General features: G+C 38.0%; 1 protein-coding gene across 1 annotated transcript in view; it reads left to right on the top strand.

The window, feature by feature from the left end:
- LOC146332803 (ephrin type-A receptor 6-like) overlaps window positions 1-13,549 on the top strand; it is an 82,237-nt gene that overhangs the window by 62,657 nt on the left and 6,031 nt on the right. Inside the window, exons 9-13 of the mRNA XM_084715552.1 lie at window positions 3,675-3,799; window positions 4,148-4,310; window positions 6,262-6,367; window positions 9,100-9,170; window positions 13,344-13,469. Coding sequence (XP_084571678.1) covers window positions 3,675-3,799; window positions 4,148-4,310; window positions 6,262-6,367; window positions 9,100-9,170; window positions 13,344-13,469 — 591 coding nt within the window. The remainder of the gene's footprint in view (window positions 1-3,674; window positions 3,800-4,147; window positions 4,311-6,261; window positions 6,368-9,099; window positions 9,171-13,343; window positions 13,470-13,549) is intronic.

Below are 13,549 nucleotides of genomic sequence, written 5' to 3'. Positions count from 1 at the left end.
CTTTTTATTAAAGAGTGAGATACTTTTTGTTTAACCAAAAGCAGCTGTTTTATCGCTCTCGCAAGTCTGTCTCAGTGGAGTTTGTCCTCACCTCACCTGTGCAGTTTTTGTACCGTAGTGCTCTTTCAGTACATGCTGTATGTTGTTTGTTTTTTTTACCAAACTCACCAGACTTCATTTACAGAAACAGTAATTTTATCATTGTCAGTGTTATCTTCATTCAAACACAACAGAAAAACAAAATGAGCGTAGGTGTTCGTCAATACCAGTGTATCACAATACCCCTAATCCCCCAAAAAATCTGAAAATCTTTTAGCTGCCTGCGATATATTTCACTTTGCTGAAAGATTTCTTTAGAGGAACTGCTGTTTAATATTGTGCACTTACTAATAATGACAGTAATCCAGGTATATCACAGGTGACGTTCATATCTCAGTGGAGTTTGTCCTCGCCTTGCCTACGCACTTTTTGCACCGTAGTGTTCTGTCAATACATGCTGTATGTTTTTGTTGGTGTGTCTGCTGTTTGCCATTAATAACTGCAGCAGGCAGCCAGACTGAGAGGCTCGAGATATTCCCACAACATCTCCAGGCGCTCTGTGCAGCTCAGACACCACCTGCCACCAGGATAGAGAGGGCACATGCTGCCTGGAATAACAGGGCAGACGTGGCAGATGTGTGATCTGTGCCTCTGCAAATTGTTTAATAGACACCAGCACAGTTCAGTGATTGAGACTCCATCCATGCGTGATGCTGTGTGTCAGTGTTAATTTTAGCCAGTCTTTTGGCTAAAATGCTGTTTAGTTTTAGTCATACTTCAGTCATCTGAATTGTTTTACATGTAGTATAGTTTTAGTTCGCTTAAGTCGATAAAAACTTAATGAGTTTAGTTAAAGTGTAGGGCTGCAACTAACGATTATTTTCATCAACAATTAATCTGTTGATTATTTTCTAGATTAATCAATAAGTTGTTTTGTTTATAAAATGGTGAAAAATGGTGAAAAGTGTTGCCTGAAGCAAAGATTCACTGTCAGAGAGGAGTAACAAAACGAGAAAATGTTAACCTTTAAGAAGCTGAAATCTGAGAATTTGGACATTTTTTATCTAAAAAATGATGCAAAACGAATAATTGATTATCAAAATAGTCATAGAAATTATTCTAATAGTTGATTGATAATCCATTATTTGGTTAATTGATTAATCAATTGATCTTTGCAGTGTAATGCATTATTTAAATGAATCTCTAGACTTTCCGAACTCCTTATACTCCTTAAAAAACATCTTTTACACTTTCATTAACTTTAAGTAGTTCTTTTCGTTACATGTGTTAGTGAAACTTTCCACTTGTCTTTAGTGTGCCAGTCATACTGCTGATCAGTACAGCACTGCATATTTTTTGTCATCATAATTTTTATTTAGTTGTCATCTCATTTTTGTCAGTGGAAATATGTTTAGGGTTCATGTTAATATTTGAATGATTGATACACTTCTGATGGCTTTTGTCTCCTCTGATAATCCTGTAACCTGTATCCTGTGTTAAACTAATATTGACACACCTCATTTTCCAAAACAGTATGACAACATTTTGTCACACAGTTTAGGATTAAGAAAGAAGTGCGTGTTCATACAGACTCGAGTCAGGTGTTTGTGCATCATAATACACCTTAAATTTACATATTTGTCACCTCAAATGTGTAGTTTTGCAGGAGTCAGCATCAAACTCTTGCTTCCTGTGTGCACCATTTTTCTCTGTCCTTTTTTTGTTTTAATGTAAGTTGAAGCGGTTGAGCTGCTGGACTGTGAAGTGTTGTGTCTGGGCTGAGCTACTGCTAGAACATCTTGGCTTCTTGACAGGATGTTAAAGTCGCATCTGAACCCCAATGGGTCCAACTTAATACAGTGACACGTCACCTTTCTCAAGTGGCTCGTCCGGTCTGCAGCGATCTGTGTGTGCAGAAGGTTATCTGCTTCTCTGAGCGTGAGGACAGTTTTAGACTCCAATCTGGGCTCAAATTTGTATTCCAACAGTGAGCTCCCAAACAGCACGCTCGACAACAGAGGGAGTGGATCTATTAGTTTGCCAAATCATATTCTGTTCAAGCGAAGGCTTTATGAATAATTGATGGTAAATATTTGAATCTCTGCTAGGTGATTTTGTGTCTCCTCAGCAGCCCCGCGTAAAATATTCCCCCAAATTCAGCAATAATGACAAACATGATAAACAGTTGCTGGAGGTCTCGTGGTTTGGTTAACAAAAATGTTTTTTCTCAGGCTGCACATCATGCTGGAGCTGGACAGTAAAATGGTCTTTTCTTTGCCCTCCCTTCCCTTTGGGTATTCCTGGGATACTGAAACAATTTTTCTTCCGAATTACCACCAGAATGTTACATTTCTCAAAGGTTGGTTTACTTGAGATTGTCTACCGTAAGCCGGAGACTGGAGATGTTATTTATATACAGTGTGCACTTTTTTCAGGCTCTGTTTCAAACTTTTTTTTATTTCCAGTTTGGAGTTCTGCAAACTTTTTGTTCAAAGTTGATATCTGTCTTGTGATGGCTGAAGACACTTTTGAAATGTGTTTTGCAGTCGTGTCTCTGAACTCGATGGATTCACTTTAGAGTTCACTGCAGTGGCTCCAGCAATAAGTGGCTGAAATCACTCATTTCTTCATTCCCCTCGGCCTCTCAGGCCAGGACAGGTGACTCTGCGCTGCTCAGTCATGATGGAAACCTGCTATTTTTCTTGCTCATGTTTCTCCCAATCCTTATACTTCTGTGTCAAGATTCACTCTTTGGCACGTGTGCATTTCAGTGAGCTAATTGTTAATAGGCATACGTAAGTTCATCCCTAAGACCAGGTTTCACCAACAAATATTAATTTTATGTACGATTTAAAATGAGTAAATCCAGATTTAAAGCTAAGTAGAACTCTGTTTCACAATTAAGAACTAATCTCAGTTTCGTAATTCATGTTTCATGATGTAAACTTAAATTAAATACAGTTTAATCAGTATGGAGATGCTTGCTTACTTGATTTTAATTCCATAAATCAATAAAAAAGTAAATCTGAGTGCTGTCAGGTCCAGTAAGAGGGAGGAAAGCTAATTTTCAGCGCTCTGTGTTCTTTAACATGTATTGTTTGCTTGCTAGCTAAAAAAGTTAAACGTTCTAATTGTTTCTTAACTAAAAGGTTAGCTAGCTAAAACGTTAACAACTATTGCATTGATTGGCAGCTAGCTAAAAGTTAAGAAAACATTACATTGTTTGCTAGTGAGCTAAAAAGCTAGTTAGTCTAATTCGTAGAACAATACTCATGATGGATAAGCTGTAATTTCCTTACAGTGAAAAAAAGAAGGTGCAACATAAAACTACACTGGGTTAAGTCTGTCCCTTAACTTTCTTTGGAGGGCTTAATTATTTTCCTCAGTCCATCTCAATAAGGTAATGATTTTAAAAGTTAAACGGTGAAAGGTATCATTTTAATTTAATCTTTCTTAATTTTAAGACAGTTTTAATATTTTACTTCAGTTTAAAAGAAAATGTCCATGGTGTGAAAAGACATTTAACTGTTGCTGTTGTTTACTTGAACTGTCTTAAAACCTGCTAACAGCCTGCTCCTTGCAGGTTTGTAGTCCCAGCTGACTCAAGTACCTGCTCTCCTCCACTGCATCCTCAGGTCCTGCTCTGGTGGGTGTAGTCAGGAAAGACTGGGCCTCTCAAAACAGCATCGCCCTCTCCTGGTCACAAGTGGAACAGGCGCATTCAGACATAGTAGACTATGAAGTCAAATACTTTGAGAAGGTAAAGTCTTTATTGTTACATACATTTAAAGGTTCTTGCTCCCTGTTTATGCACCATATGAGTTAATTGTTTTGTGGCATCAGTTGCTTGTATCAGTTATTTTAGCACTGAAATAACTACAAGTGATTACACAGAGAGCAATCACTGCTCACAGAGCGACCAAATGTAAGTGCAGAACCCTCCGTAATGTATCGCTTTGTTCACCATCTGCTCTGATGGTTAATAGGATGAAAATTATGTGTTTTGTTTCAAACATTGCTGTGATAATAGATTTATGCAAACACACGTTTGCCTGCCAAACTTGCTTTTGTTCATCATCTCTGCCAATCTGTTTCTGTTTTTCTCCAGGAGCAAGAGCAGCTGAGCTACTCATCAACGCGGACCAAAGCCCCCAGTGTGGTGGTAACGGGCCTCAGACCCTCGACTGTCTACGTCTTCCATGTGCGCGCTCGCACTGCTGCCGGCTACACAGCCTACAGCCCCAACTTTGAGTTCGCTACTGCAGCTGAGGGTACGACTGTGGAGGAGCGAGCATGAGGGAATTGTGCCTGTGTTTGTGTGGCACAGGCTAGATTTGCGTTGAAAAGCCAGTGGATGTGGAGATTTGTGTTTAAAACAATGCACAGGAGAAGAAGGGAGTTTTTATGCCAGGGACATGGAGTCATCTGTGTTGATCAACAACTCATAAGATCCTTGGAGACATTTTATGGTCATTCTTTGCCATGGATCAGTGAAACTCATCAGTGCCTCCTCAGGCATGAGCCATTTATTTAAATGTTTATAAGCTGTGTAAGTTTCTGATGCACACATAACGCTCTGCTGATTCTAATCCTGAAATATGCAGGAATGCACAGCTTCCTCCTACAACATACACACTTTAGGTGATGAATATGTAGATGGCCACCTTCAAATTTTCACACTACCATTTACCATCTGATGCAAGTCCATCTATATACTTGGACTGTGCTTCTACATATGTGCTATCTTCTTTCTCACCTTATTCATCCTGTAAAATCTCTCACATCACTTCATGTCACACAGGATGCAGTGATTCAGACATTTTTCATGTTTCTTGACTGTTTTCCTTCATTTCATACAAACAGTATGAAACATCCAAGAACAGACCTTAACCAACAATGTTAAAATGTTATCCTCAGTTAAAGGAGCAACTCTTCTTCTGTGGGCATGTGGGAGAAGTTAGCCTTCAAATCTTTCTGCCAGAAAGGGTTTTCTAACGTTTAATAGTTTATTTTAACCTACATCATGATCTCTCCCTAAACCTAACCAAGTACTTTTGGTGCCTAAACCTGACCAAACTGTGACAGAAAACAGAAAATAGTAATATTTCTTAAAAATTTAGATAATAAGTCAATGGGAGCTGCCATGTTGAACCATCATGTTTCTACAGTAGCTCAGAGCACAAGTTTTGAGAACACTATAATTTCTCCTCCACACTTGGAAGAGGAAGATGATGCACTGGTCCGTTAAATGTTAAATGTTGCTGGACACTGATGCACAAAAATGCACAACCAAGGAGATTCGGTGCTTTATAAACTTTAATAATGAGTAGAGGGCAACACCCACACCACTAGCTTGGACTCTTTAGTGGTCCAGGGAATCAAAGCCCCCAAAAAATCAGTTTCAAAGAAAACATCAATACTCACACCCACTTAGAGTAGGGGCACAGGCCACCCCTGAAATTTGATTGACCACCCCAAATGTCACCATATTATCCTCAAGTACGATTGGTTACCTTAATTTGAACCAGCGTTTTGACAAATATTTTTAAATGTGCATTGTTTTCTTTTGTATGAAGCCTAATTTTATTTATTTATTTATTTATTTTTGCAAGGTTAATTTGCTTAATTAATACAACATAAAATTAACAGTAATTTTCTTGATGATGAGGAGGAGTCTCAAAGGCTCCACAGTCTTTTGATAGAGGTACAATGGAAATACAGATTCTTTTTTCGGGGCTTAAAGAATAAAGTATAAAAGCTTTATATTTTATTTTTATAGTGCCACTCTTGCCTTGTGATAGGTTGGACTTTATCATTTCAATCAAAAATTTAAACAGGAATTGAATAAACTATGAGTAAGTAGTTGATTCGTAAGTAGTTGTTTCTCTTTTAAAAATACTTATTTTTGTTATGAAAACATGTTTTATATGTATGTTCTGTTGTTTCCTCACCAGCAAAAGTTATGAGTTAGTATTAAAATGTGGTTGCATTAAATATGAAAGACTAGGTGGCATAAAGATAATAGAAAATGCTTTCAATTGCATTTTCAATAGTGCAAAATATCAAGAAAGTGTTTTGCAAAACAAAAAACTGAATATTGTTTTCAGTCCTTTGATTCTGTCCAGTAAATTGCGACTGTGTCTATGAGAGAGAGATGTTAACATTAACAGGTAGTGATCGGTCTTTCGTCTGTTTTCCTCTTTGCTTTCTCACTTTCCTCAGATCCAGATATCGCTGATCAGGGTCAAGTTCTGGTGGTCGTCACAGCGTCTGTCGGAGGCTTCTCCCTGTTGGTCATCCTCACCCTCTTTCTCCTCATCACTGGCCGGTAAGATGCCCCTCTGTTTCTCTTCAGTGCTGGCTTAACACACCTGAGCGCGCGCGCACACACACACACACACACACACACACACACACCCCTCTGTGCTTCTCTGCTCATAATCTCCAGAGTGCTGCTACAACCAGAAGTCTGTTAATGGACTCTCTTTTGCCACCAAGCAGACACTCTTATTTTCCAAATGGCTGAACCAATTTTCTGCCTAATTACTCAGCATGTAATGCATGTACCAGCAGTTTGCTCCATTCCATTAACTTCCACAGGTTATCTCAGACTGTTGTCTTCACTCTGATTCTGGTTCACAGAGCTTCACCATTAGTGGCACTTATTAATAAATAATGAAAAATGGCCCAGAATCAGTCAATACTTTCTCTGGAGTTTTACCAAATACCTAATAACTTACAAACTGAAGAGATAAGCTTTAATCACACAATTTGCAGACTTCTTATGATGGAAATATCTGAGTTCTCACTTTATAAAAAAAACACTAAATTCAGGTAGTTCCCTGGCAACAAAATGGTGGACATTGGCCCCGTGTGAGAATATTTTCACCCTAAATCTCTGTCGTGTTTTTCTGTAAAGCTTGCCCTCGATCCTTGTCGGATTCACCAAACTCCCACCTGCACAAGTTTGTTTTAAATTGCTTGTTACAACTTGATGAACGCCTCCTGTTAATGACTTGCGTTTGTGAGATTTGATCATTAGGATAATGAGCCCCCCTAAGTTGCTATATAAGGCTGCCTGTTCTGCTCAATTTGAGGCAAGTTTCATTAAGAAAAATAACTCCAAATTTCTTCAGAATTAGGCGTTATAATTAATCAGTCAAACAATCATTTTTCCCTGTGTGGAGAATGATGCATTATCTGTACAACACTCGTAAGACATGAAATAGAAATTCCAAGTACAAGAAAAATGGTAAATACATCAGAGTCTCAGAAACCACCCATATGTTACTAGACAAATCTGTGTAATCTGACAGACCTGGAGATCATCTGGAACTAGTCTTGCAAGGTTAGTCACAGATTAGTTCAAGTTGCAAGATTAGTTGAAGGACTTCAGCACACAGAATTTTTGAAACTCACAATGATTCAGAATTTTTTGAAAAACCTTAAAAAAGCTTTTTTTGAATGGGTTCACACTGGGCAGAGGCATTATGTTTTCAGGAAATCCCATTCATGTGAGTGCAATATTTCAAGAACGCCTTGAGGGAATTTCTTCAGACTTGGCAAAGAAACAACAAATAAAAACAAGTCTGACAAAATCATACACAACAATAATAAAAACAATATATTGTAGGTAAAGTCAATTAAACCAGTAATTAATATCCATGTCTACACTGTACAACAACAGTATCATTGAGTAGGCACTTTAAAATGATCTAATGAAACAAACCTAAGTTCTGACCAGGGTGCCATTTTCGCCTGCTTGAAAACAGCCCAACCTGCATGCATCGCTCAGCGCTACATCACACGTTTCGTTGCTTTGACTGGTTGTCTATCCAGCTGCATCCAGAGGCATTTGGGTTGGTACGTGCTGATAACACCCCTCAGAAATCGAAAATGTTCTGAATTTGCATCCGTGGTGTCAATGCCAGGCTACTTGTATGTGCTACTTAAGAACATATCTATGCGTACGAGGGGGTTCTCGCATGAGGTCCAGTAAGATATCGGTTTCCTTAAGCGTGCCATGAAGATTTAGTCCATATTTCAACATGTATTAAATATTTGAACAGTTCAGTGAATGTGATTTGGGAAAATCTCAGATATTCACTCCTGCTATTTTTGGATTCTGCCCATTTTTGCTATCTGTAGCATACTACAGTCTATATTTTACCTTTTCCTATCATAATTTTTATCTGAAATATACTTGTAATGTACACATCACAGCTATCCAGCTATCACCTGTGGATGATTTTTATGTTCAGCCATCTCCAACACCAAATATGGGCTACACAGGAATAATACAGGGGCAGAAAGACGACAGTATGTAAATGAAGCTTTAAATACCAGCTCTATCTCTTATTTCCCTTTGACCCCAGTTCATCTGAGTCCAAATATCAATAACAGCTTTCATAAAACTGTCCTGTAAACTATTTTCATACAAATAAATTACACTTCTAAAGTCAAAAGTTGCAAAGTATTAGCACATTTTAATCCTGTGCTGACATTTTCAAAGGGCAGCCTTCTTCTGTGGGGTTTTTACATGGAGAATGCAAATTGATCTCTTTGAATTGTTGAATACTAGTGTTTGATTGCTACTTTTGTCCCCAACTCCCCCTCAGTATGGAGACTGAGCCTTGAAAGCCTTGAATTTGTGGGAATTTGAACAGGATAAATATGGGTAAATGGAAGAAAATAAAAAGAACCACATGAAGGCCAGAATAAAAATTGCTCTGAAAGAATGGGTTATGGAAAAGAGGAAAATGGCTACCACCAGAGATGTCTTTGTAAACCAAAAGACTGATGATGTAACATTACAGGCTAAAGCCCATTTGAAACAGTCTTTAGCCAGTTTGTGCTGTCAGAATAAATGTGCACTTTTCCACCTTTTGTCACATAGGCAGAAAATCTGTTAAATGCCATACTTGTTTCCTGCTGATAATGTCAACTAATTCACCATTTTTGAGCATGAAACTTTGAGAGGGTTGTTATGAGAAAGAGAGGACGTGGCGTTCAGTGGTGTTTCATGTGATAATGAAGGTGATTCTTGGTTCACCTGTGCAGATGTCAAGGGTACATTAAAGCCAGGATGAAGTCAGAGGAGAAGAGGAGGACTCGCTTCCACAGTGGGCACGGTATTGTATTTGATAATGGTTTTTACTGTGTGTTTGTCTACTTTCAATTCTGATTTTGCGTCCAGTTGCTCACATCTGTTTTCACACTGGTATGATTTCAACACACTTCATGCTGCAACTCCCAGGGAGTTTAACACAAGTTATACAGATTATACACAGAGTGGTCACAGTTTGCCCTCTTTATGTTGTTTTTATCATAGCCAGAATTTATGTACATAGCCAGAATTTATGTACATATTTATTTTCTGTTTCAGTCACTTTTAAGCTCAAAGGACACATTAGAACAGACTTTCTAGCTCGCTGTCTCATTAGTTACATCCACTAATTTGGTTGATGGAATTAACTGAAGGTTTGTGGCTTGTTGTAGCTGACTAGGAGAGAGTAGTAGTAATGATAATCATGATAATAACATTTTAATTTGTATCGCAGCTCTAAAGCAAGGAGCACAAAGTGGTTTTCATAGGCAACATAAAAAAGTAACATGGAAAAAGGAAAACAATCAAAGCAAAATACAAGACTTAATAATTATTTTAAAAAAACAACCTCAGATTAGATCTAAACCAATAAATTCTTGATATATTGTTCCTGATATGTTGACCAATATTAGCTATATATATGGATATGTGGATATTGATGTATATGTTGGCCACTAGGTAACAAGAAATTTGCAGTACAGAAATGCCAAACTAAATTTGAGATAATGTAGATACAATAACACCACACTAAAAATTCCACAATTTGATATTTATTGTGATATTTAAAAACAAGAAAAGATGTCCTTAATTAGATAATAAATCTGATGTGTACAGCATTTTTGTGCATATGAATATTAATTTTCCTTTTAACTGAAAGTGCCTCTGCTTTCCTTGTTTAATAAAAAAATAAAAGTAGCCAGTGACAACCTAAGCATGTGCAAAAATTTGGCATGAATTGCCTTTGGCAATGAAAGCTTGAATAATGTATGTACAACTGCAAGACAAAACACACTTACACAAGATGCAAGATGCATAGACCCTCCATGCTACTAACAGCAAATATACAGTAATATTATATCAGGAAAAATATATGATAAAATGTGTGAATAAATAATGAGTCAGAAATAAAACTATTTTGCATGGTGTAGCACAGAAGATGAAGAAGCTGCTCTGTAATCAGCAGAGGATACTTCTGTATCTCTTGCCAGACAGTAGCAGGGTGAACAGACTGTGGCTGTTTATCTTTTAGTCTCCTCTGGGCTCTGTTTAGGCACTTAAACTCACTTATATCACTGATGCTCAGTACATGGGTACCAATGATGATCTATGCAGTTTAGTCACCTGCTGCAGAGTCTTCCTGTCCAGGGCCGTGCATGTCCCATGTCAGTTTCAGGTCTGGATGATTTCTATTGCCTGTGTCAAACTAAGCTCTTGATGCAACATTTTACAGCAACACTTTGTAATTCTTGTAACTACACAAAAATGTCTCTTACAAATCCTTCCATGTGTGCACACTATTGATTGTTCATACCACGGATTTGCCCTATTTTGGTGCTAAATCTTTCATTCTTTTCAGTCGTCCTCCACTCACAGTATCTCATACACCCATTATTGGATTGTGACAAAGCTTGGGTAACCGCTGTTCCGTTTTAAGAATTACAGGATTGACCCCAACTGTGGGGCTACAATTACAGATAAAAACAACATTATTGATTGCCCCACGGGGGAGGTGTATCATTCTTGGGAAACAAAATGGTGTCCTGACAGTTCAGTGAGAGCTCTTGTAGGATTCGATCTGAGGCCTGCAGGGGCACAAGGGTGGCTCCTGAGACAAATCTAACCATCTGTGGGCTTGATTTGAGGATTTGTGATTGATCCAAGAAGAACATGGAAGACTGCGAGTAAAAATATTGTAACATGCTGACATATGAACACCTCCAAAGACACATGCTGTATGTTGTGTTTCCTGCGCCAGTGTACAGAAAGTTGGACAGAGTTCTAGGCATACTTTCTTGTTATTTTAATTCTGCCCATCATCAGTCTAATTTTACTTACAGCACACGACAGAGAATGATAACATTCTTGCCAACACAAATGTGCATTTATGAGCCTTTTCTTTAAATATAAAAATGATTTGAATAGTTGAATAATCCTTGCCCACGGTCTTTTCTTGTTGTTTGTTCTTTTCTGTTGTGTGCTGTGGAGGCATCACCCAGGCAGGGGGTGCCAGCAGGCTCAACAAACTGGTAGAAAAGGTTTGTTCTATTATAGAGCTGAGCTTAGACACCCTGGAGACATAGGTAAGAGTGTGAGACTCCAAAACTGGAATCTGTCTCAGACGAAGCCTTCAACCCCTCCACAATATGAGCTGACACAGCTATAAAGTACATTTAGTCCCCAGCTCATCTGCTCAAGGTGTACCAGGGGCTGCTTCAAGTTATCATTTGTGCCAGTCATCGTGCACACAGTGCTCACTGCAGCGGCGTCCCCAGCCTCAGCCAGCGAGGAGGATGCTGAAGCCTGGCTGCCTGCAATGTCTTCATATACGCTGCTCTGGGGCATTTTCTCAGCTCCTTTTTTCCCCCCCCTTTTCCCAGGACGAAATAACAGAGAAACCTTACAGTATAATAGAAGCAAATACAACATTCATTATGGCCTCATGTAGTTGAAGCAGGAATCATAGTATCTTTTGCAGGCGAAACTTTCAAAAGAAACTTTTATTCTGCATTTTGAATAAATTAAGGTCATGACAACTGTGCTGTTCACAAAAACACTAAAAGACTAATGGGTACAGGTTGCAGAGTAAAATGTAAGGCCTTGTTTTCTGCATAAATCAGGTCCATTTTAAGAAAAGGGTTTTTTTAATCTGGCAAGGGAACCTATGATTCAAAACTGGCAACTCACTTTCAAGTTTTAGTGCTACAAACTTATTGTTTATTGCTAAGGCACGCAACAAAAATCATAATGGATCCCCAAGACTTTGTCTGCTCTGAGGTGGTCAAAATTAGATTTGCACATGTTGACTAAATTCACAGTTTATACAAAACTAGTCTACAGAGCTTGATTGCATCGTGTTGCACAGGTGTTTGTGTTATTATATCCATCCTTTGAGAGTACAAGGGGATACACAAATCTGATCTGCATTCATGCATGTGATGTGCACATATTTCTAAACACTGCCTGCACAGCTCTATCTCTTAATTAGAATTTCAATCTAAATCTTCTGGTTAAAGTTAATAATGCATGTGCACCAGGTTTCCATTATTGTTATACTGTAAGAAGAGATAAGAATACTAAAACGCATATTAAATCTGCTGATGTTCTCCCTGGAAGGTTTTGCAGATTACCGGTGTTGGAGATGTATATCAGTGTTTGTGTATGTATTCACACTATTACTTTGTAGAGCCCACTGATACTGGATTTTCTTTGGGCCACTGCCGATATTATGGAGTAGTAAACGTCTGATATCGATACATTGGCCAATAAGTCACAGTGTATGAAACAAGATGATGGACCCAACAGTACAGACGGGTGAAACATAAGCAGAAACCACAAGGACACAATGGACAAGGAACTAATCAGACACAGGTGAAATAAATGGTAATCAAAAAGTCCTGGAGGGAGACAAAGACAGGAAGTATGGTCACAGAAACAAGAGGGAAGAAAAGGACTACAAAATAAAACAAAAAAAACACAAACCATGACACAATATTCTTGATACAGAATATAATATGCACAATATAGAATATACATTGGCATTACATTTTTTTGCAATGATCCCTTAAAAGTGGTTAACACTTGTGACATAGATATGTAATAGAGGCAGGATACAGTTTAACAAGAAACTCCATTGACCAAAATTATATCAGGCGACTGGTCAAGTTAACTTTCACCAGTATTTTTAATATTTATAAATAAATATAAATTAAAAAACAAATAGAGTAAAATATATGCCTATATTTTATCTGCATTAAGAAAATGTATCAAATATACATGAAATGCTGCCTATAAAGCCAACAAATAAAAACAATCTTACAATTGTCTGATGTATCAGTCAGGCTTTATTACTCATTACATATCATCTTGTCCTGAATATATTTCTGCAGTGCAACTGTATGGATGTTGTCAAAATTTCATGTTCCAATCCATGCAAAAATTATAAATATTTATGCTGTATGTTTTGTTTCGTCTCTTCCAGTCCCGTTCTCTGGGATAAAGACGTACGTGGATCCAGACACCTATGAAGATCCCACTCAGGCTGTGGAAGAGTTCGCCAAAGAGATTGACCCCTCATACATCTGCATCGAGAGGGTGATCGGTGCAGGTAGAATCAATACACACACACACACACACACACACATAGATAGATACTGTACATTAACTCATACTGTACATGTGTTTTTG

This window comes from Lutjanus erythropterus, chromosome 1 (assembly GCF_056507025.1).
Source record: "Lutjanus erythropterus isolate fLutEry1 chromosome 1, fLutEry1.hap2, whole genome shotgun sequence".
NCBI lineage: Eukaryota > Metazoa > Chordata > Actinopteri > Lutjaniformes > Lutjanidae > Lutjanus > Lutjanus erythropterus.
Note: the sequence above shows the minus strand (reverse complement) of the source record. Positions and strands in the feature narration are given on the sequence as shown.